The sequence below is a fragment of the Eretmochelys imbricata genome, chromosome 21 (assembly GCF_965152235.1).
Source record: "Eretmochelys imbricata isolate rEreImb1 chromosome 21, rEreImb1.hap1, whole genome shotgun sequence".
Lineage (NCBI taxonomy): Eukaryota > Metazoa > Chordata > Testudines > Cheloniidae > Eretmochelys > Eretmochelys imbricata.
Genome location: NC_135592.1, coordinates 14,084,919 through 14,109,704, shown reverse-complemented (window position 1 = coordinate 14,109,704; position 24,786 = coordinate 14,084,919). Strand labels below are relative to the sequence as shown.

Genomic DNA, 24,786 nt, shown 5'->3' with positions numbered 1-24,786 from the left:
GAGAGCAAAAGATGCACCAGCCACCAGAAGAGAGGCCCTCACCGAGGCCCCTTGAGCACTGGATGCAACGATCCGTTATGGACAACTGGCTGTCTCACAAAGCCTCTCAACCCTCCAGGGCTTCAGGATCTCCTCTCATGTGGCCTGCAAGCTGATCCCATTGCAGCAGTGATAGCAAACTCTAGTTCACTCGACAGCTGACACTAACAACCCCAACCACGACCCCAGTGTTCTTACACCCCCCCACCCCCCGCCCCTCCAATGCAATGTCAGAGAAATGGATGAGCTGCTTCCATGACTGCTCCAGAAGGTGAACAAAGGGAGGGACAGACAGATGAGCGGGGCGGCGGGGGGGCGCCTTTTACCTTTGTGCTTTGGGATGTTCTACTCCTGGGTCAGAAATTGCTCCACCCCTTGTGGTTGACCTGGATTGAATGGTTCTGTGCCACGCAACCACCTACACTGGGGATCTGCACAGGGAATTTCATGAAGGAGAACATCAGCCTTTCTAAGTTGTTCCAGACCATCCAGTTTGAACCTGAATAACTCTTCCTCCAAAGCTGGTGTCTGAGCATGGTCAGCCACACCAGCTGGGTCTGGCTAAAATCTGTGGAGAATCCCACTTAGGAACCCTTGAAATCACAAGACCGACCACAGGCCTTCTCCTTTACTGCTCAGGAAGGGACTTAATACTCTTGACACCTTCCAAGGAAGCCCAGCTCACCGATGGAAGCTGTCGACCATCTTTAGGTGCACTCTGAGATCTTTCTTAGTCAGGTGGTCCAGCATCCGAGCATCAACGAGACACTCCATGAAGTAGCTGCGATACTGCGGGAGCCCCAGACTAGGCAGCCATTCATTCCCAATCCATTCATGGTTCATGTCCCCATAGGCCAGCGTCTGTGAAAGCAAAGGGAAAAGCGTGCATACATGCCGGCTCTCAGCAGCCCTGCAGACACAACTTTCCAGGGGACTCGTTGGTGGCACTTTAGGACATGTTGGTACAAGATGTTTTTTCCAAAGCTCTTGCATTTAGAAGAAGTTGGGTCATTTTCAGCTGAATTGGTTTTACTGGGAATTTTGCTTTGGCAAATGTCTGTCCAATTACTAATAAATTGTGTTTTGATAAGTTAATAACTTGAGTCAGTGCTTCTCTGTCTGAGCAGACATGTCACAGATTAGAGAAATACAGATGAAAAGCCAGTATAAAATGCCCCAACCCTGGATGGATTGATGGAAGAAGGGACCCTTGGATCCCAAAGCATGACCCTCCCTTGTCTGAGCTAAGGGACCCAGCTCTGTTAGCCAAGGCTAAAGCTAGCGTTGGGCAGGAAATGGCTTTCCCATGAGACTCTGAAAATTCTCTCTCTCAAACTGGGACAAAAAATTTAAAGTCTTGAAAACTTCCACAAACTGAAAAATCCAAAAATATTTTCAGATCGAGTCTATTGAACGCTTTGTTCTGATAATCTCAAAACATTTTGTTTCAATTTTGACCTCTTTAATTTTTTTTTTTACTTTTTAAACCTTAAATTCACTTAAATTTCAAAACAAAAATGGCACTTGTGCCTCTCTAAAAAGTCAAAACGAGACGTTCCAGCAATTTCAAAACTTTTTTTTTCCAATTAATTTTTCAGAACAGGAAATTCAGTAACATCCACCCTTTCCTGCAAACAGTTATGTTTTGATAAAGTGGCATTTTCAGATTAAAAAAATATTTTGTCGAAAAATTCCCAACTAATTCTAGCTGCAGCAAACTCTTCAACCTCTATATAATGCCCCAGCCACCATTAAAGGGTGACAGAGCGCCATGTTGCGTGGGCATGGGCTACATTGTTCTTATTAAGTGTAACCAGTTGGATACTTGCCTACAGTATCTCACACAGACGTTGTGAGGCTTAATTAACTTTTGCAAGGCATTTTGCAATGGTTGGATGAATGATGTTCTATAAATCAAAATTAAAACCAGGGGCCAAAAATTTTCCCCTCTCAATATTTTGCTACTTAAATTTCATAATGTAAATGTTATGCTGGTAACAGGGCAACTTATAGAACATTTGCTGAGAAAAGCTCAGCGGCTCAGCATTCTCCGATGCCCGGGGACTGCTCAGCACTTCTCCGGTTTAAGCCCCACTTCTGGAAGTAAGGCAGAAATGTAGACAGTTAAATGTAAATCAGGAAGGAGGAGAGAAAGGGCCTCCTGCTCCACTGCCCTGCCCCCTGGTGCGGTTACTGACGCCAGTCTCAAGTCAGTTTAAAATGCCACCCCATCCACACAGCAGTTCAGCACCCACTTTGCACCAGGCGCAGGGCAATCAAGGATCAAGCCCAAATGATACTATCATTAACTCCGACCACATCAGCAAGTGAGCAGGACTCACATGGGTGGGTATGCCCTGGAGGGCTACACGTGGTTTATCAACCCCTGTTTTTTAATCCTTGGCAGGAAGCACTCTCCCACCTCTACGTATCCCTAAAACAGACCCTGTTCCAATACCGGGAGGGGGGCAGTGTTGTCTTCCTACCAGGAAAGGCAATTTGCTTGGCATCACTTCAGTATTTCTTCATTCCCTGCCCCCACCCCTCTATAAATGGATATTTCCTTCCCTCCCGGGGGAATGAGGGGGTTAGCCAATGCTGCCAGATGTGCAGCACTGCAGCTGTTCTCAGGATCTTTATTACTGTTGCTAATGGAGGGCTTTCCTCTTTTCTCCTGCAAAGGACAGTCACGTGCCGAACAGAACAGAGATGTCTTGTCTTTAGCTACAAAGCCAGTGATGCATTTGACAGGCATGGCTGATCAAACAGAACAGGCGAGGGGCTAGGTTACTAAGGGTGGTGGGGAGAGAGGAGGGATTGCATCACTGCTGGAACACTGCTACACTGCCTGCCCTATGGTTTTTACCAAGTCCCGGGAAGGAAAGTCCTGGCTAACATGCTCTAGAGGTGCCCAGATGATCAGAACTGGAATCCAGATCTGGTCTCAAAATCAGAACTCCCCAGAAGCTGGGATTGGGGGAATGGTTTGGGCCCAACCAGCTCATTCATTCATCCAGCCATTTGCCAGCTTTACTAACAGACTATGGAGTGGATGGACAATGACCAGTGACCACAGGGCATGCCATGTATGGGGAGATGAGATCACAAGCATTTTTACTAGACATGGGTCCCCAATTTTAGAAAACCATTTCCAGGCAGCAGGGAACCCAGGGCTGAGAGTTAACACAGTCACACAGCGCTTTTAGCCATGTATTTTTCATGCCTTGGAAATGGCGAAGGCCCCTGCCCTGACACGCCAAATCTCAGCCTAGTCTGTCACCTGCAGTACACAAACCCAGAAATGGTGTGCTGTGTTAGTTCCTGGGACAGCTAAAATGGGAGTCAAAAGAAACATGGCATTCCACCGCAACCAGCAATGAAAGGGCCATGTTCCTGGTGCGGGAGCATACGGGCTAATACATGTTATTGGTTGGTGAGAGCTAAGAGATGAAGCTCCAGCTCCGGGAACACTATCCCCGCTATACAATGACACAAAGGAAGAGTCAACAAACCACAAGAGAAAAGAAGAAGTGTTTTTCCCCTGCCTTTGAGCATTCTCTGTGCTGCCTTCACCGACCTTCCAGTGACGTCCCTTTGGGGGCAGGGTTTAAGGGGCAAAAGGGCGGGGCTAAATCTGAATAATTGTCCGAGGGAGTGGAAACGGAGTGATGTGATTGGACACACACAGTGTCACTAGGGCGTTCAATTCGCAAGAGGGTTGTGTGAGATTCTCTGGGCGACGGCCCTGCTCCTGACCCCGGTTCGCCTAGCTAACAGACATGGAAAGAGATGACATGGAAGTCTCACCTGTGCCCAGCTGCCCTCCTCTGTGTCCTAATTGTAACAAATGTAGCATGTCAACAAAAACAACAGGTAAAGTCAGTACCTCTGCCCCGGGGGGATCACGCCCTTCGAACATGAATAGAACAGAACACAGATCTGAAAGGTGATACATTGCGGTCAGAGGAAAGGTACCAGAGAGACTCAGGGTCCTTTGCGAGAGTCCTGACCTGAGTCAGCCAGACAGGAAATGGGAATGCTCACTTCATATGCAACTCAGGAACATGTGTCTCTCAGCTAGACTGCAAATGAGCCCTGGTGCAATCCTGATCCTGCGTGAATCAAAGGGAGTTTTGCCACTGGCTTCGATGGGGCTAGGTGTTCACCCTGGAGACCATCGACAGTGCTGCTATGCTCCAGGAGTCCTGTTCTCCCCAGCGTTTACTTCGGGCACAGATGCCTCTAGAGCACACGCTCGTTGTGACAAGCGGGTGTAGCACTGGGCAGAGATGCCAGGCTGACAGCCTCCATTTCCCAAAGTACAGACACAAGTCAGACAGCGGCAGTGCAAACTTCCACCGCATCGCCCGGCCAGCTTGCGCCATCCCTGACCTGGACACTATGCCAGTGACCCATACTCAACACCTGCAGGGCCAACGCAGGCCGATTAACATCCCTTGTGACGGCAGGTTTTGTGATGCGGACACCTGGCCACTAGGAAAGAGACTGAGACCCCTAAAGTCCTGGCCCCATTGAAATAAATGGAAGTTTGGCCCATGACTTTGGGGACAGGGGTGGGGGAGGGTGTCAGGATTTCACATTCTGGTCTGGTTTCTCTGAACCTTCTTGAGTTCAGTGGGTCTTTTTCTTTTTTACTACAGGTGAACAGAGAGACACAGTCATCATGGTCTCAGCAAAACCAACAGGACCTTGAAAAAGGAGAAAATATTTCTTATTTGGGGGAATAAAAAAGCAGCTGTAGAAACTGCCAAGTTATTAAAAGCTGAAAAGCAGCTTCTAAGCATGCACAAACCATTTTCCAAAAGGCACCTTGCTATGACTGCATGAGATACAGATCCCTTTCCATTCAACTGGACTGAGATTTCAGCACAAACATGCCTTCAGCTTGGTAACTGACATGCTGTTCAGATGGGAGACGGGATTAGACAAGAAACTAACCGTTTTGGTGGAAGTTGCCATGTTCTCCATCTCCTCGTGTGTGAGCCAGACATTTCCCGAGGACTAGAGGGAAAAGGTCAGAAAGGTCAATCAGAGAAAGATCAACAGCATGTTACAACAGGAGCACAGTGGTCTGCTCAAAATTCTTAAAAAGAAAAGGAGGACTTGTGGCACCTTAGAGACTAACCAATTTATTTGAGCATAAGCTTTTGTGAGCTACAGCAGCTTATGCTCAAATAAATTGGTTAGTCTCTAAGGTGCCACAAGTCCTCCTTTTCTTTTTGCGAATACAGACGAACACGGCTGCTACTCTGAAACCTGTCAAAATTCTTAGTGAAGCAAGTTCAACTAGAAACGGTATTTCAGGTTCTACAGTGGATTACAATGACACACATACAGGCTTTATGGTTGGATTCTTCTCTCCCACTGGTTTCACACCAGGAATTACTGCTCATTTACACCAGATTGAGATCAGAATCTGGTTCTGTTTATCTAAATCGAAAGGACACTGGTGGATTCCTCGCATTCTTGTCAAGAAACACACTTTCAGCTTCCATGAAATTTACCTAGGACTCCTTACCTTAGTAAAAGAGACAAGACGTGTGACAGGACAGAACAATGAGCCGTGCTGAGAAGGGTGTGCCCAGCCACCCCATTCCAAGAACAAAGAACACATTTAAAATGGATAAAATGCAGTAGTATTTCACACAGTGCGTATTTAATTAGTGGAATTTGTTGCTCCGGAATACCAGTGGGAGGAAAAGATGGTTACCTACTTGTAACTGGTTACAGAGTAGCAGCTGGGTTAGTCTGTATTCGCAAAAAGAAAAGGAGGACTTGTGGCACCTTAGAGACTAACCAATTTATTTGAGCATAAGCTTGCATCCGATGAAGTGAGCCGTAGCTCACGAAAGCTGATGCGGCAAATAAATTTGTTAGTCTCTACTCGTAACTGTTGTTCTTTGAGACGTGATGCAGATGTGTCTGCTACTTAGATGTGTGCGTTCCCAGAGCACTCGAGTCGGAGAACTTTGCCTCGCAGTACCCACGGGGCAGCACTCAGCCCCTCCCCTGGCCACAGAAGGCCAGCACCACCCTGACCCTCTCAGTTCCTTTGCACCAAATGTCATAAGCACAGACTCCGATGCAGAGGGGACGGAGGGTGGGCCGTGGAATACACGTCCGCATCACACCTCGAAGAACAACAGGTACAGGTAGGTGAGTATTTTTACTTCTTCGAATAGATGACATTTCTAAGTGACATCCCGATATTGGACATTGGCAGGGCTGCCACTTGGTCCTCTGGGCATGCATCTACCAATCACTGCTGCGCCCAAATCAGATGCAAACTTGGGGAAGGCAATCCTGCAGCCCTTGTTTAAATAGACTCCGAGCTCTACCTCCCATGCACACCGCTCGGGAGTCACCTAAGTAGAAGACATGGCTGCTGCAGCTACTGACCGCCACAGTAGCATCTCTTCATGGCCGGGGTGTATACTCCCAAAGAACGTAAAGTAGCTCGGGGAGCGGGGGGGTCTTTAAAAGAGTACAGAGTTTCGTCTTCTTTTCTGAAAATAAAACCTGGCCATCAGACAGCAGCTTATGCGTATTCTCCTGAGGGAAGCCTGCCCGAGGTGGCACCCATCTACCTCCGGAGGTCCTGATACACCTGAAAGTCCTTGGGTCCCGAGGGAGTGGAAGATTCCAGCAGGGGAGAGTCGACCAAGGCAGTTCACTGCATCAGCAACAGGTCCTGTTCTGGCGCCGTAAGATCTGGTTGGAATAACCCGAGTCCAGGAGGATGGGCTCAGCAGTCACCGTCCGCTGAGATCGTTTGACCGAGGGAGCCACCATCGGGACTGGTGATCTCACTCTGGAGCGCGTCAAAGAGCGGGACCTTAGGGACCGAGGAACGTCCCAAGGAGTCTAAAGAGGCCACTGGGCGTCTGGATAAAGCATTGGTGGCCAGTAGGCACTAGGCCAAGAGCCCCGTCTTGACTGCGGTACAGATGCCAATCTCGGTACCAATGGTGATCCGCAGGCAATCTCTGGTGCCTGTTTGATGACGAGGGAGATGACGACCCTGACCTGGATATTGGGGAGTCCCAGAGGGTCACTAGTGACAACAGGGGAGCCAGCGTTGACAGGGAAAACAAATAGTCAGACATCTGAAGCCCCATACGGGGGCAGCATCAGTGCTGAAGAGGAACGGGGGATTGGTACCAGTGGCCCTGAGTGAGGCACACTCCCACATGGTACCAGAAGAGGTGCTGGTACCTAGGCTAAGGGCGTACCAAAGATGCTCCACAATCTGAGGCCTGGGTGGTATGAGCTCTGGTGCTGATGAACCTGGCGGCTCTGTGACATGCCAAGGGCAGAGTTGGGATGAGGCGGTAGAAACCATGGCATCAGAGAACTCCGGAACAAGTGGAGAATCCAGGACTGAGAGGCAAAGCAGGTCAGATGCCACCAGGTAGCTGTTGGCATGGAGACAGTCAGTGCTGGTGCTGACGTTAATTGGTACCGGACTCAATGGATGCCTCATGAGTGGAGTGGAGGAACTGGAATTGATGGTAGGGGCTCTCGGCATGGTACTGGGGAGCAGTTAGACAGACCTGCTCCATCCTGTGTGCCAGAGGGAGTACGGTGCCGGTCAGCGCTCCTCTTGGAAGAAGAAGAGGAGTCTTCCTGAGCCCTGGAATGGTCCCAGCTCATTTTACAGGACCTTTTCCTCACCGTACCAAAGGAGGGAGAACGACCCCTCTTCCTCTTGTGGGAAACATCAATGCCCGAGTGCGGAGCGGCATCGCTTGCTGGCTCCGAATGCGACTGCCGATCAGGCGAGGCCGCGATGCCGAAGCGAGCCTCATGGCCTGCTCCAACAGGGTGACTATTTGACTGGGTGGTTGTTGGTTTGAAAAGTGTGAATTGGGAGTGCTTCGTTCCAGGTGGGCCTTGAGTGGTTGACTGGAAGGAGTTAGCCTGGGAGTTCGCCTGAGGGGAGTTCCCACAGAGTTTTTGCCTTTCAGGCTTCTGTGAGCAGTAAATACAACATCTGAAGACGCTCTTAGAAGGAAGACAATAGGGATAGTGACCCATCAGCTGTTGTGACCTGCACAGGATGTGCCACGTTGGTCTTTCTCCCAGAGGGTAGAAGTGACTTCGTCTGTACGAAGCGCAAGCTGGTCTCTGTATTGGAAGAGAAGGTTAAAGGACTAGAGACCCAAGTGTCAACTCTGCGTTGCATCAGAGAAAATGAAGACTTTCTGGATGGAAGTCAGCATTTGGTACTGCAGGCACAGCATGCTGAAGAATCAGAGAGGGAAGTGCAGAACGGGGAAGAAAATTGGCAGCATGTGCGGTGGAGAATGGTTTGGAAGAGTTATCTGAGGGAAGGGATCAGAAGGAGACTCCATTGACCAGAAGGCATGGGATGCATTGTCCTAGGGATGGGGGTTCCATGACCACCACTCCCAAGAGGAGGAGACGGGTGGTGGTGGTCGGGGACTCCCTCCTAAGTGGGACGGAGTCATCCATCTGCAGTCCAGATTGGGAAACTCGAGAAGTGTGCTGCTTGCCTGGAGCTAGAATTCAGGATGTGATGGAGCATTTGCCGAGACTGATCAAGCCCTCAGACCGCTAGCCCTTCCTACTTCTCCACATGGGCCTTCAGTGGGTCACTGCAGACTATGTGGCTCTGGGAAGAAGGATAAAGGAGTTTGAGGCAAAAGTCGTGTTCTCGTCCATCCTCCCTGTTGAAGGAAAAGGCCCAGGTAGGGACCATCGAATTGTGGAGGTAAATGCATGGTTACGCAGGTGGTGTCGGAGAGAGGGCTTTGGATTCTTCGACCATGGGATGTTGTTCCAGGAAGGAGGATTGCTAGGAAGAGATGGGATCCACCTAACGAAGAGAGGGAAGAGCATCTTTGGAAGCGGCCTTGCTAACCTAGTGAGGAGGGCTTTAAACTAGGTTCACTGGAGGATGGAGACCTAAGCCCTGAGGTAAGTGGGGAAGTGGGATACCGGGAGGAGGGTGCAACAGGGGAGGCCTCCTGATTCATACTGAGAAAGCAGGGCAATTGGCTCGTTATCTTAGGTGCCTGTACACGAACAAAAGAAGCCAGGGAAAGAAGCAGGAAGAATTGGAAGTCCTGGCACAGTCAAGGAACTATAATGTGATTGGAACAACAGAGACTTGGTGGGGTAACTCAGATGACTGGAGCATTCTCATGGATGGGTGTCAACTGTTCATGAAGGACAGGCGGGGGAGAAAAGGTGGGGGAGTTGCACTGTATGTAAGGGAGAGTAGGATTGCTCAGAGCTCCAGGAAGAAACTGGAGAAAAGCCTGTTGAGAGTCTTTGGGTTAAGTTTAGAGGCGAGAGCAACAAGGGTGATGTCGTGGTGGGCATCTGCTACAGACCACCAGACCAGGGGGATGAGGTAGACGAGGCTTTCTTTGGACAACTAACAGAAGTTTCCAGAGCACAGTCCTTGGTTCTCATGGGGGACTTCAATCGCCCTGACATCTGCTGGGAGAGCAATACAACAGTGCACTGACAATCCAGGAAGTTTTTGGAGAGAGTTGGGGACAACTTCCTGGAGCAAGTGCTGGAGGAACCAACTAGGGGCCGTCATCCTCTTGACCTGCTGCTCACTAACAGGGAAGAATTGGTAGTGGAAGTAGAAGTGGGTGACAACCTGGGCAGCAGTGACCATGAGATGGTCGAGTTCAGGACCCTGACAAAATGAAGAAAGGAGAGCAGTAGGATACGGATCCTGGACTTCAGAAAACCAGACTTTGATTCCTTCAGGGAACTGATGGGCAGGATCCCCTGGGAGGCTAATATAAAGGGAAAAGGAGTCCAGGAGAGCTGGCTGTATTTTAAAGAATCCTTACTGAGGGCGCAGGAACAAACCATCCTGACATGCAGAAAGAATAGCAAATATAGCAGGCGACCAGCTTGGCTTAACGGAGAAATCTTCGGTGACCTTACAAGAAGCGGAAACTTGGACAGATGACTAGGGAGGACTATAAAAATATTGCTTGAGCATGCAGCAGTGAAATCAGGAAGACCAAAGCAAAATTGGAGCTGCAGCTAGCAAGGGATGTGAAGGGTAACAAGAAGGGTTTCTACAGGTATGTTAGCAACAAGAAAGTGGTCAAGGAAAGTGTGGTCCCCTTACTGAATTAGGGAGGCAACCTAGTGACAGAGGATGTGGAAAAAGCTGAAGTACTCAATGCTTTTTTTGCCTCGGTCTTCACAGACAAGGTCAGCTCCCAGAGTATGGGGAGGAGGTGAGCAGCCCTCAGTGGTGAAAGAACAGGTTAAGGACGATTTAGAAAAGCTGGACATGCACAAGTCCATGGGCTGGATGCAGTGCATCCGAGGGTGCTGAGGGAGTTGGCGGATGTGATTGCAGAGCCATTGGCCATTATCTCTGAGAACTCATGGTGATCAGAGGAGGTCCCAGAAGATTGGAAAAAAGGAAAATATAGTGCCCATCTTTTAAAAAAGGAAAAAGGAGAACTACAGACCGGCCAGCTTCACCTCAGTCCCTGGAAAAATCATGGAGCAGGTCCTCAAGGAATCCATTTTGAAGCACCTGGAGGAGGGGAAAGTGATCAGGAACAGTCAACATGGATTCACCAAGGGCAAGTCATGCCTGACCAACCTGATTGCTTTCTATGAGGAGATAACTGGCTCTCTGGATATGGGGAAAGCGGTGGACGTGATATACCTTGACCTTAGCAAAGCTTTTGGTACGGTCTCCCACAGTACTCTATCCAGCAAGTTAAAAAAGTGTGGATTGGTTGAATGGACTATAAGGTGGACAGAAAGCTGGCTATATTGTCAGATTCAATGGGTAGTGATCAATGGCCCAATTTCTAGCTGGCAGCCGTTATCAAGTGGAGTGCCCCAGAGGGTTGGTCCTGGGACCGGTTTTATTCAACATCTTCATTAATGATCTGGAGGATGGTGTGGATTGCACCCTCAGCAAATTCACGGATTACACTAAGATGGGGAGAGAGGTAGATATGCTGGAGGGTAGGGATATGATACAGAGGGACCTAGACAAGTTAGAGGATTGGGCCAAAAGAAATCTGATGAGCTTCAGCAAGGAAAAGTGCAGAGTCCTGCACTTAGGACGGAAGAATCCCACGCACCGCTACGGACTAGGGACCGACTGGCTAAGTGGCAGTTCTGTTGAAAAGGACCTGGGGATTACAACGGATGAGAAGCTGGATATGAGTCAACCATATGCCTGTGTTGCCAAGAAGGCTCACGGCATATTGGGCTGCATTAGTAGGAGCATTGCCAGCAGATCGAGGGAAGTGATTCTTCCCCTCTATTCGGCACTGGCGAGGCCACATCTGGAGTACTGCATCCAGTTTTCGGCCCCCCACTACCGAAAGGATGTGGACAAATTGGAGAGTCTAGGAGAGGGCAACGAAAATGATTAGGGGGCTGGGGCACATGACTTACGAGGAGAGGCTGAAGGAACTGGGCTTCTTCAGTCTGCAGAAGAAAAGAGTGAAGGGGGATTTGATAGCAGCCTTCAACTACCTGAAGGGGGGTTCCAAAGAGGATGGAGCTCGGCTGTTCTCAGTGGTGGCAGATGACAGAACAAGGAGTAATGGTCTCAAGTGGCAGTGGGGGAGGTCTAGTTTGGATATTAGGAAACACTATTTCACTACAAGGGTGGTGAAGCACTGGAATGGGTTCCCTAGGGAGGTGGTGGAATCTCCATCCTTAGAGGTTTTTAAGGTCAGGCTTGACAAAGCCCTGGCTGGGATGATTTAGTTGGGGATTGGTCCTGCTTTGAGCAGGGGGTTGGACTAGATGACCTCCTGAGGTCCCTTCCAACCCTGATATTCTATGATTCTATGAGTCTCATCGCCCAAGTTCTCTTTGTGAATGACTTGCAGATGGCGCACCTCTCACCTCGTGTGGGGGTCACTGCTGGGGGTGGCCGCCCCACAGGACAGACAGCGCTTGAACCCCGGTGAGAGAGTAGACAGCCAGTATAACTAAACTAACATAAACTTACCCAGAGGTACTACGAACGGCTGTATGTAAGAAAAAAATTCTCAAAAACAGACCAATGAGCAGGGGGTGAAACATCGCATGGAGCTCTGACTGTAGCCACACCCGGTGAGAAGGAACTGAGGGGGCGGGGGTGGTGCTGCCCTGCCCGGGGCACGAAGCGTGAGTGCCACCCCTTTGGGCACTGCTGGGCAAAGTTCTCCGGCTCTGGTGCGCTGGGCATGCACACACCTAAGTAGCACAAAACAAAGTCAACAAAGGAGCAAGAATAGCACCACCCGTTACACGACGTAGGCTGAAGCATATATCATTCCTCATATTCCAGAGGTCAGGAGGCCTGGATCAGGAAGGAATTTCACCCTTATGGAAAGTATCGGCAATTGGCCAGGTACATCATGAGGGTTTTAGGTCTTCCTCTGAAGCTTCTGACATTGACCGGTGATGGAGACAGGATACTGGATGGACCAGACAGTTTGTTGCAACATGGCAAGTCATATATGTTCCTTACAAAGCAATAATTCATCCTGGAACATGAGCACCGCTTGAACGTAGATTCCCAGACTTCTAGTACTTCAGCTTTTCAGAGGCTGAATGAAATCCAAACAGCAGATCCAGTGAGAAAATGACATTCACTAGGAGGGTGGTGAAGCACTGGCATGGGTTTCCTAGGGAGGTGGTGGAACCTGTGAGGTTTTTAAGGTCAGGCTTGACAAAGCCCTGGCTGGGATGATTTAGTTGGGGATTGGTCCTGCTTTGAGCAGGGGGTAACCTCCTGAGGTCCCTTCCAACACCGATAGTCTACGTTTCTATGATTAGCACAAACCATTTTATCTTTCACTGGGAGGAAGCAGTCTGTTATAGCTCCCACTCCCGTCGTCAGGCTGTTTCAAGCTGAAGCAATGGTCTTGTGAATTCCTGCTCACCTGCAAGTGAGCAAGAAAAATGAAACTCTGCTCCCTTTACAGCCGGCTCCACTGGATAATCTCTGGTATCAAGTATGGCAGAAAAACTGCTTTTTCCTTTGGAAAAGCTGGCAGGGTACACTGTCCTCCATATTGTCTTTCTCTGACAGGGGGATGGATGGCACCCCATAAACAGGGTCAGGGTCTCCGCCATGTTATATACAAGAATCTCTGCAGCCGTGAAGCACTTACCGTCCTCGAGGTGGGCGGAGCCGAAGGACTTGTTAGCGACACCATTTCCTGAATGGCCAGACGCAATTTCAGCCGGTGAAGGGGGTTGCTGATGCCGATCTCTCTCTGGATCTCTGTATCGGACAAGGCAGACATGATGGCACCGCTCTTCACGTTGGCTCTGCAGGCTGCAACATACCAGGCGGGCATGCCCACCCACAGCTGGCAATACAGAGGAAAGCAGAGGGTTTCATGTCAAGGTCAGGCTTGACAAAGCCCTGGCTGGGATGATTTAGTTGGGATTGGTCCTGCTCTGGGCAGGGAGTTGGACTAGATGGCCTCCAGAGGTCCCTTCCAATCCTGATATTCTATGTGCCCATCTCCACCTAGACACACACGTGCTAACAAGGGACACAACCGCCGAGACTGAGGGTTCAGCTCAGTGGTTTGAGCACTGGCCTGCTAAACCCAGGTTGTGAGTTCAATCCTTGAGGGGGCCATTTAGGGATCTGGGGCAAAAATTGGGGATTGGTCCTGCTTTGAGCAGGGGGTTGGACCAGATAACCTCCTGAGGTCCCTTCCAACACTGATATTCTATGATTGATCTTTTTGAATCATTTCGTTAAAGCTATGTCCACATATCCCCAGACGATTCCCATTGCAATGACAGGCTAAGGAGCCTGGCTCCATCAGCATAGAGCTGGAGTCGTTCTATGCTCCTGATACTCTAGGACAGTGGTTCTCAACTGGGGTAAGCATACCCCTGGGGGTACTCAGAGGTCTTCCGGGGGCACATCAACTCATCTAGAGATTTGCCTAGTTTTACAACAGGCGACATAAACAGCACTAGCGAAGTCAGTACAAACTAAAATTTCATACAGAGAATGACTTCTTTATACTGGGCCATATACTATACACGGAAATGTAAGTACAATATTTATTTTCCAACTGCTTTATTTTATAATCCTATGATAAAAATGAGAAAGTCGGCCATGTTTCAGTACTGTAGTGCCCAGGGGCTGTACCCAAGTGCCCCCCATCCCCGGCTGCGGTCCCGAGACCAGTGGCTCTCAACCTTTCCAGAATACTGTCCCCCTTTCAGGAGTTTGATTTGTCCTGCGTACCCCCAAGTTTCACCTCGCTTTAAAAAGTAGTGTGATGTGCCACTTTTGTATTTTTAGGTCCGATTTATGTACCGCAGAAGAGGGGAGAGGAACAGCACGAACACAAGGTCTATCGTGAGTCGCACAATGGATATGTTCCTGTCTCGAGCTGAGCGAATAAACCATTTCCCAGTTTGGTGGATGAACCAAAAAAAAACCAAAAAAACCAAAAATCCGTTTCAGGTTGAAATGAAAAACAAAACAACAAACAAAAAATTAAAGTTGGGTAAAACTTTACTTTTGTTTTTAACTTTTGTTCAACCTGGAATTAATTTGGGGTGTTTTTTTTTGTTTCGTTTTCAGGGTTGGGTTTGTTTTTTTACCCCTTTTTATGTTCATTTTCACAAATCTAGCTCAACAAAATGAAGCTGTTCAATTAGACAATGTCAAAATGAAAGGTTACAGCTTCTTCCTCCTGCCAAAAGTATCCACTGAATTCAACCCAAATCCGCAAATCATTTCGGTTGACCAAAACCTGCACTTTTCAGCAAATAAACTATCCGTCCAAAATTTTTCGCCCAGCTCTATTTGCGTCAGCGTCAACCTCTCCACTAAAATGCCCAGCCTCACCTCCAGCCAAGAGACCACCGTCGGTCCATCCCACTGAGCAAAGGGCATGCCTTTCCTTCGAGCATCTTCCAAAAGCTCATGCCTGGAAGGAAACGGTGAGGGAAGAGTTAGGCACCGAGGGCCAGGTTCTCCACGCACACACACACTGCCTCTACCAAGTGCTGCAGGCTCACTACCTCCCACACCTTCAGTCAACGTGGTGGGAGCTAAGAAGAGGATGCTGAAGACAGTTATCTGCAAGACACAGGTACATATGGACACACCCAGCAGGAGTACAATGGGCACAGAAGCAATCACTACAGGCAGTAGGACACTGTACTTAGCAACACAATAATAGAGGTACGGCTGACTCAGGAAAGGGAGCGGGGACCAGATGTCTCCGCTCAGCAGGACCTGGGTGGAGAGAGAGAGACTCAGGATTCAGGATTCCCAGATCGGCCAAGCCTTGCTGCTAGCTTGCAGGACTCCCCCTCCCTGCCTCACACAGGAGCAGAGAAACAGGCATGCTTACTTCTTCCTCAGCCGCCGGTCCCTCTCTGCTTGGGCTCCCAGCTTGCCAAGTCCCAGCGAATCTTGTATGCTGAGCTCAGGATCGGACATCAGAACTAGGAAAGGAGTCAAACCGTTTCGAAGATTAGACTAGCCATCGTCTAGTCCCCAGCTCCTGCCCCCAAGCAGTCACGGCCACCTGCCTAGTGCTGTGCCACGTGGGCACGCATGGCTCCAGCACAGGGTGACCCATGACAGAGAGGGCGACACACCCACTCCGACCCATTTACAGTACAACAGATGCTACCCACCCCACAGTCTCTGGACCCTTTGGTGAGGCCAACCAAGGGTTTTTTTTTTCCATCCAGTTCTTCCAGATGTCCCATTCCCTTTGACGTCAAGAGCTTTATAATTACAATAATACCGTACTTAGCACTTCCGACATGCTCTGCATTTCAGAGGGCTTTGCAGAATGTATCTAGCCCGGCAGCAGGGTAAGATTTCAGGAAAGCAAATTTGAGGGAATTAAGGCATCGAATGAGCGAGGAGCAATAGGAGGCAGCGTTAAGCTCTGACCTACACCCAACCGTTGGGCCCCGTCAATTCGGCGGGTATGGTTCTAGCCGGACAGCTCCACTCGTGTGGCTGCAGTTATCCTGCAATGAATGTGCGTGCGGCTACGTCTACGCTCTAGCATGGAAAGGGGAATAAGCAATGCACCTTTATATCAGTATAACTGTACCCACACTAGGGGTTATACCGGTCCTGCTAGAACACTAAAGAATCACCCACCCTGACAGACGTCGCTGCCCCGCGTAGAGGCCAAGCCGAAGTCAGCAGCTGTAGCATGGCCGTGCATGCCCAGAGACTGTAAGGACACAGTCCTTCAGAGCAGGGCTAACTGTTTAACAGAGACCTAACCCTGCCTAGAACAAGGCTTGGTTCCCCACTCTGCACCTGCCGCGCAGACAGCAGCCCCCCTCTCCCCCCAGTCTCTCATGCTGAATCCCAAGCAAGAGAGACAGCCACTCGGAAGGTGCTTCCCAGGGCCTGTCACCCCACATCACACCCCGCCCTTCTTTACAGGGGAAGGAAGAGACTCAGACCGTGGCCGGTGGCTCCGTCTCGGCTCAGCTGAATCAGACGGCCTTTCTCTTTCTTGCCGAACAAGCGCCCAATGGAAGATTTGATTCCTTTTCTCTTGGAGCCTTTGTGCAGGGAGTCCTGGCTGCTGGTACTGCTGCTCAGGTTGCTTGTCTGCTCCTCCAAAGAGCTAAGAAAGGGGGCAGGGGGGAAGAGAGAACAGGCAAAACCTTCAGATTGTTCTTTATTTGGAGCAGCACCAAGTAGCAGCACCCGGAGCAATGAGCAGGGAAACCCAGACGCCCCCCCCCCCCCCCGAGCCTGCTACTCCCCCAAGGGATCAGTAAACCTTCTTTGTGTTTACACACCACACACTCCAGACTGCACACACAGGAACTGAGCAGTAGCCAGGCACGGCCAGCCTCTGGCACTGCCGAGCAGTGGGGGAAAAGGGATGCTGGCCAAGGACGCACACAGCAAACCGCCCGGGGCCCACGGGTATGCGCCGTGGGAAGACAAAGAGCCTTTGGTTCCAGAGGGGGTAGGTCCCTCACACCTAGCGCTTGGCCACCTTTACCATCCGCCCTGGCTAGAAGAGAACATATCCTCGCTGTTCACCTCCGTTCCGGGCTAACTCAACGGAGGCGGTGAACCGAGCCTCATCTGACACGGTTTTTCCGGCGATCTGGGTTCGGCCGGAGGGATACAAGTTGGGAGCCATCGTCCGTCTTCTCATTCCCAACCACCCTCGCCTCGGAACGTGAGGCCTGGCGAACCCCGGGTTCCAAGCAGAGTGGATGAGGTCAAGTCGCTGAACCCTACTACTTGGGAATTATCATAGGGTACGCACCACTCCCAGCATCTCTAGGCTGTGAGGGAGAGCCCTGAGTCACCAGTATGGGCCCAGTCGTCTAGCCCAGAAGCCCAAAGGCCACCAGCCACAGCCTTAGTCCTGCCAGATCCCTGCTCACCTATGACATCAGGTCTGGTGTTTAAAGCATCTGGTGCCTTTATTATTTCCATCCCCATGGCTTGTAGGAGGGTTTCCCTGCTCCACCACACACCATGAGAGGTGGCGCTGGCAGAGTGCATCCGCTTGCCAGGCCCCCTCCTGCCCCCCGTACCTTTTGCCATCCTCCTGACTGAGGGCAGGATGCCCCAGCTTCTCCAGCCGCAGTGTCCTGGGTGAGGAAGGAGGGGAAGTCTCACATTTTATGGTGGTTTTATCTTCTCGGTTCTCATCCCGAGCGGCTGGCGACTAAACAAACAGTGGAGCGGTGAGGTTAAACAGCAAAGATCCCTGCCTCCAGAGCTAACCCGCCTCTAACAGACATGCCCAGCCCCAGGAGCAGCTAGCCAGCCAGTGCCTTTAAAAGTGAAGTGAGAACAGGGCCTCAGTGGTTTTTGTGCGCCACGACAGCCTCTTCTCACAGCATGCCCCGAACCAGAGCCCAGGTGAGGGCCTGTTCCCAGACCAGCAGGGGGCGACGTGCCCATAAAGGGCAGAGAGAGAACCTGATAAGAGTGGGGCGTGGCAGAGAAAGGAGGTGCCCTTTTGGGTCCCACAATGCTGTGCAGGAATGAGCAGTCTCCCTAAATTCCAAAGGAAACATGCCCATGTCCTAGCCTTGGATTCAGCCTGCACCCAGCCCCCGGAGGCCCCGTGGGCTAAAGGAGCAGACGTCCGCTGCAGGGATCCTACAAGCGGTGGGCACCAGTTAGATGAGTCGGCCCGACATCTTTGCAGCTCCCCACTGGACCCAGGCAATAACCTCGCACTGGCCCGGACACCCTCCCACCCCATGGCACGACGGCCCAAACCCACAAAGGTGTTTGGGCTCCTAACTTCCACTGACATCAATGGAAATTCGGAGCCCGAGTCCCTTCGTGGATCTGGGCGAAACTGCCCCAGTTTTGGTTGGGTGCCTGTCCTCCATGGTGAGGTCGGGGTGTTGAGGGGGAAGGGAGGTCGTTCCCTCCTTGACTAATGCAGCGATGGCTTTTCTGGCTGGCCGATCTGTATGCAGGCCCCTGGCCCCACATGCTCCGGGGCTAGAGGGACTGCATGAGTGGGCATCAAATGGGAAAGAAGCTACACGTGGGAGCGGAGCGTGTGGACAAGTGACACCGTTGGTGCCGGGGATGTGGGTTGGGGCCACGGTCGAGGCAGAGCAGCAACATCCGCAGCTGGCACATTTGAAATCCTCCTGTGGCTGCTTCCTAGGAGGCATTAGCAAGGACTCCACCCTGCTTGCATAGAGCTCTTGGTGTGAGTCGAGAGGAAAACACAGCTCCTGAGTCTGCCCCCGTATCCATGCCAGGTGGAATGCTCTCCCCTCGGCACAGATCCCTGCTGGCACTGAGCCTGACACTGGGGCACCTGAAGGACCACGGCAGAGATGGCAAACGTGCTTCCCTGCACCATACAAAAGACTTGGCTCTGGAGCAGGGAGATGGCCACGGATGCTGGCAGACTTCATAGAATCATAGAATATCAGGGTTGGAAGGGACCTCAGGAGGTCATCTAGTCCAACCCCCTGCTCAAAGCAGGACCAATCCCCAACTAAATCATCCCAGCCAGGGCTTTGTCAAGCATGACCTTAAAAACTTCAAAGGAAGGAGATTCCACCACTTCCCTAGGTAACGCACTCCAGTGCTTCACCACCCTCCTAGTGAAAAAGTTTTTCCTAATATCCAACCTAAACCTCCCCCACTGCAACTTGAGACCATTACTCCTCGTTCTGTCATCTGCTACCACTGAGAACAGTCTAGATCCATCCTCTTTGGAACCCCCTGTCAGGTAGTTGAAAGCACCTATCAAACCCCCCTCATTCTTCTCTTCCAGAGATTAAACAATCCCAGTTCCCTCAGCCTCTCCTCATAAATCATGTGTTCCAGTCCCTTAATCATTTTTGTTGCCCTCCGCGGGACACTTTCCAATTTTTCCACATCCTTCTTGTAGTGTGGGGCCCAAAACTGGACCCAGTAATCCAGATGAGGCCTCATCAATGTCGAATAGAGGGGAACAATCACGTCCCTCGATCTGCTGGCAATGCCCCTACTTATACATCCCAAAATGCCATTGGCCTTCTTGGCAACAAGGGCACACTGTTGACTCATATCCAGCTTCTCGCCCACTGTAACCCCTAGGTCCTTTTCTGCAGAACTGCTGCCTAGCCATTCGGTCCCTAGTCTGTAGCGGTGCATGGGATTCTTCCATCCTAAGTGCAGGACTCTGCCCTTGTCCTTGCTGAACCTCATCAGATTTCTTTTGGCCCAATCCTCTAATTTGTCCAGGGCCCTCTGTATCCTATCCCTACCCTCCAGCGTATCTACCTCTCCTCGCAGGTTAGTGTCATTTGCAAACTTGCTGAGGGTGCAATCCACACCATCCTCCAGATCATTAATGAAGATATTGAACAAAACCGGCCCCAGGACCGACCCTTGGGGCACTCCACTTGATACCGGTTGCCAACTAGACATGGAGCCATTGATCACTACCCGTTGAGCCTGATGATCTAACCAGCTTTCTATCCACCTTATCGTCCATTCATCCAGCCCATACTTCTTTAACTTGCTGGCAAGAATACTGTGGGAGACCATGTCAAAAGCTTTGCTAAAGTCAAGGAATAACACGTCCACCGTTTTCCCCTCATCCACAGAGCCAGTTATCTCATCATAGAAGGCAATTAGATTAGTCAGGCATGACTTGCCCTTGGTGAATCCATGCTGACTGTTCCTGATCATTTTCCTCTTCTCTAAGTGCTTCAGAATTGATTCCTTGAGGACCTGCTCCATGATTTTTCCAGGGACTGAGGTGAGGCTGACTGGCCTGTAGTTCCCTGGATCCTCCTCCTTCCTTTTTTTAAAGATGGGCACTACATTAGCTTTTTTCCAGTCATCCGGGACGTCCCCCAATCACCATGAGTTTTCAAAGATAATGGCCAATGGCTCTGCAATCACATCCACCAACTCCTTTAGCACTCTCGGATGCAGTGCGTCTTGCCCCATGGACTTGTGCTCGTCCAGCTTTTCTAAATAGTCCCGAAACACTTCTTTCTCCATGAGTGCTGGTCACCTCCTCCCCATGCTGTGCTGCCCAGTGCAGCAGTCTGGGAGCTGACCTTGTTCATGAAGACAGAGGCAAAAAAAGCATTGAGTACATTAGCTTTTCCCTCATCCTCTGTCACTAGGTTGCCTCCCTCATTCAGTAAGGGGCCCACACTTTCCTTGACTTTCTTCTTGTTGCTAACATACCTGAAGAAACCCTTCTTGTTACTTTTAACATCTCTTGCTAGCTGCAACTCCAGGTGTGATTTGGCCTTCCTGATTTCACTCCTACATGCCCGAGCAATATTTTTATACTCTTCCCTGGTCATTTGTCCAATCTTCCACTTCTCGTAAGCTTCTTTTTTGTGTTTAAGATCAGCAAGGATGTCACTGTTAAGCCAAGCTGGTCGCCTGCCATATTGACTATTCTTTCTACACATCTTTGCTCAGACGGCAAAGTCCGGGGCAGGCCGCACAATGGAACACAGAGGCACAGGTGGCTGCAGCCTGTGGGCCGATGCATGCAGGTGTGACGGGCATGCCAGCACGCTGCCTGCACAACCAGCAGCAGGAGGGGACGCGCAGGCAGGCATGGCAGCTGCACTAATGAATGCAGGAGCGGCAGCAGGACCATAGATGCCAGGGTTGGGAGAGAGCTCCTGTGTCCTCCCGCCCATTCCCTGCCCCAGTGCAGGACAGTTCTCTCACACTGAAGGGCTTTTTCCTGTCTCCTCGCTGATGACCCTAGTCCGGGGGGCTTGACTTCCCTCAGCAAGACGATGAACTGTCCAGGTGCTCTGGTTGTGAGACGTGTCTGTCAGAGCTACAGGCTGCTCTCCTGGAATCTTTGTATCTAATGGTGCTTCCTCTCTTGTGCGATAGCCTCTGGCAGCGGAGACCCCGGTATCATCCCCTCATGGTTCCTGTTGCCCGCACGCTCGGCTAGTCTCTCTCCACAGGTCAGGCCCTCAGGCTCCTCTCGCTGTTGCTGCCTTTCCTTGGATTCTCTGCAAACACAAACTGAGATTTTTCTGGAAGTTATTCTAGAATCTGTGCGTGGGGCAGGATGTCAGAGCATCCCTGGAAGGAGAGCCTCAGTAGTTGAATCACACAATCGTAGGACTGGAAGGGACCGCGAGAGGTCATAAGTCCTGTCTTCTGCACTCATGGCAGGACTAGTCTTGTCTAGACCATCCCTGACGGGTTTGTCTAACCTGCTCTTAATAAAAACAGGAAGAAGGCAGGCGGTGCATAGTTCCCAGAGGAAGGCTGGTCTGGTGGGCAATGCATTAGCCCAGCACCTGGGAGACCTGGGTTCAAATCCCTGCTCTGCCACAGACCCTCTCTGTGACTTTGGGCTAGTCACTCAGATTCTCTCCCCATCTGTGACTGCAGGATCCCACTGTCCCAGAATGGCAGTGGACACGGGGTCTGGATGCGGAGTGAGTAAGCCCAGAACAGTGACCAGTCTCCTCCCAGAGCCAGGGAGCTTCGCAACATGTGGGGGTCCAGCAGTTATGCCCATGCACAACATCTGGCTATCCATCCAGAGAGCAGGACTGGGGCTAGCCTGTGACAGAGGGCAAATATGGGCTAGCAGATGGAACAGGCAAGCCAGTGTGATTCTGCACTGCACCTAGACAAGGGCAGAATAGCCCTCTCTGTCCAGGAGCCTAAGCTCTGCCTTGCTGCCTGCCCCGGACAGGAGTTTGCTACTGTTTATATCAGCACCTCCGGGCCTCACCTCTGCCATCCGTGCTCCTGACTTGTACGTGGCCCCGCTACACTGTTTCTTGGGGCAGGGGACCTTGTCTCTCGGGGTGTGTCTACACTGCAATCACAGGGTGTCACTGCAGCTCGCCTGGGCTAGCTTTGATGGAGCCAGCTCTGGTACGGGAGCAGCACCAGGGGCTAGCCCTGTGAGTAATTACCCAGGGCTGCAGGCAGGCGTGTGCACACCAGCTGCAGGGCAGAGACACCCTGGGCCTGTCCATCAAATGCCTGGGACACTGTTGTTCAAATACCCGGGCAGGGCAGTAATAAGGGCTAATGCTCTAGCCAGGCTGTGCTCACGCTCCAGCTGGCTCCTTGACTCGGGATCTTCCTCTGAAAGTCACCGGCGTTGCTCTGGCCCGTTGCTTATTATCTCTTCCTTCTTCCCGCCATGTCCGTTTTAACTTTTGGGCCCGACCACCTCTCACCGGCCATCGCTCAGGGTTTTCCCTTCAAAACCCATCCCGGCCTCGAGCTGGTTCCATCCACGCACTCGGAGGTCTCCCGAGCTGTCGGCACCTAGACTGGGATAAAGTGCCCTCCTCCTCCACACTGCCCTCTGGGGAACCCCATGCACCAGCTGCTGCAGCAGGAATGGCTCGTGGGACGAGGCCCACAGGCAAAGCCAACCAGGAAGGGTCTGAGAGACGGGCAAGCACCCCCATCCGTGTCCGAGGGAGGGGAGTTTGAACATAGCACCAGGCTGGGCTGTGCAGGACATTTTCTCCACAGCAATGAAGATCTGTTCGCAGATCAACCACACTGCTGTGCTCTGTCCAGCAGGCCCTACCCTACGGAAGAGCTGGGAATGAAGGCTGATTTCTACGCTGCTGTCCTTGAGCTGGCCCTAAAACAACACCGCCCAGCCACAGTCCCACAGACGCCAGCGGGCTCCCAAGGCCACTCCCCGCCACCGAATGCCCCCACGGGCTGCGTCCATCGACAGGCGCTGCTCGTTATCCTAGTCCTGGCCGTCACTGACCTGTCGAGCAGCATTCAAAGCATGCCAAGACCCCACGGGCCCAGGCGTCTGCCCGGAGAGTCCTGGGGGTGGCTCCAAGCGAGCCCAGGGAGACAGCCAGCTCCTCGGCGTAGCGTAGGAGCTGTGCACATGCGATGAAAGTTGGCGTACACACGTATCCGAGGCCATGAACTGCCCAGGACAGCAATCCAGAACCCCGGTCCCCAGGGATTTCTCCCGGGTAAGCGGTACTGCACAGTGCCTCTCTTCACACAGAGGGGACGGCAGGGGCCCTGTCTGCGTACGTGTTACGTGACACAGCTCTTGGCTCGCATCCCAGGCAGCACCTGGCCCCCGTTTCTCCCCACACACCTGGGCTGCCCGCAGGACACTCGTTTCTGTGCCGCAGTGATGTGTGGAGTGAAAGGGGCAGCTCTGGACAGCGGTGATCGGAGCTGCAGGCGAGTCATTCTGCTGTCTCCTGCGGACGTGTCTGAGAATGGCTGAGGGTCACTCCTGTGTCCCACGGACAGACCCTGGGCCCAGCCTGACGGGATTTGGCCTTTCCGTTAGGAGCTCCATGCTGGAAAACGTGGAGAGGCAGAGTGGGTTCCGACCACTTTCAGCACACCCCTCTGTCTGACCGTGTACAGATATTGCAGCAGCACCCGTCAGGATCAGAGCCTACTGTTCCAGGTGCCGTACAAACGTATGTACATGCCAGGGCACAGCCCCAGCCCCATATTGCTCACAATCCTTCCCCCTGACCAGTTTTCATTCCTCAGCATACAAACACACAGGAGCAGCTCCCGCGTGCAGTTCAACAAGTCGACAGGCACCGCAGCGGGGCCTGGGACGGGAGCAAGAGAGAGAGTCCAAGAGCCAGAGGAATTAGAGAGTGACTCACAAGCAGCTTCCTCCGGTGCTTCCGTAAGTCACTGGGCTGGTTGCAAGAGGCAAACAGAAAGAGACACAGAAAGGGAGGCAGTTAGCTGAGAATTCCCCTGCGGGCAGAGCAAAGCGACAGAGGTGCTGACTGCAAAACGCCCACCCCAGACAGCCCACAGAGCCAGGTGCGGGCCCTGGTGAGAACCCCGCTATGCACGGCTTTCCCTAGGGCTGGGCAAATCAACGCAAGGAAACGGCAACAAACACACTGGGCTTTCAACACCCCCCGCACTCACACACCCGGCTACCCTCCCATACGCCCCCGACAGCTCTCACACCCCCACACCGCCCTCATACACCCAGCCCCTGCCCAGTTCTACACACAGCGCCATCCTCACACCCAACCCAACTACACCCCCCCTCAGGTCCCTGTCCACCTGCCCAGCCAACACTACACCTCCATCCACACCCCTCACACACATCCCTGCCTGGGTACACCTCCCCCGCACCCGCCACGTACACTCCCACGCTTGGTACACCCACCTTTCCATCCAGCCCCCCACCCGCCCCACCTTCATTCACACATCACCCTTGTGCCCTCGTAACTGACCCTGCATTCGCCCCCCGCATC

At 51.8% G+C, this 24,786-nt stretch overlaps 1 protein-coding gene across 6 annotated transcripts in view; it reads right to left on the bottom strand.

Annotated features, from left to right (window-relative positions):
• PPFIA4 (PPFI scaffold protein A4) overlaps window positions 1–24,786 on the bottom strand; it is a 98,697-nt gene that overhangs the window by 20,841 nt on the left and 53,070 nt on the right. For 4 of the 6 annotated variants that reach the window (XM_077839127.1, XM_077839129.1, XM_077839128.1 and 1 more), the window contains 9 exons: window positions 24,175–24,210; window positions 17,608–17,741; window positions 16,507–16,673; window positions 15,423–15,516; window positions 14,912–14,993; window positions 13,200–13,400; window positions 4,999–5,061; window positions 3,847–3,873; window positions 725–900 (listed from right to left, as the gene is read on the bottom strand). In XM_077839127.1, coding sequence (XP_077695253.1) covers window positions 725–900; window positions 3,847–3,873; window positions 4,999–5,061; window positions 13,200–13,400; window positions 14,912–14,993; window positions 15,423–15,516; window positions 16,507–16,673; window positions 17,608–17,741; window positions 24,175–24,210 — 980 coding nt within the window. The remainder of the gene's footprint in view (window positions 1–724; window positions 901–3,846; window positions 3,874–4,998; window positions 5,062–13,199; window positions 13,401–14,911; window positions 14,994–15,422; window positions 15,517–16,506; window positions 16,674–17,607; window positions 17,742–24,174; window positions 24,211–24,786) is intronic. The other 2 variants (XM_077839126.1, XM_077839132.1) reach the window with 1 other exon arrangement.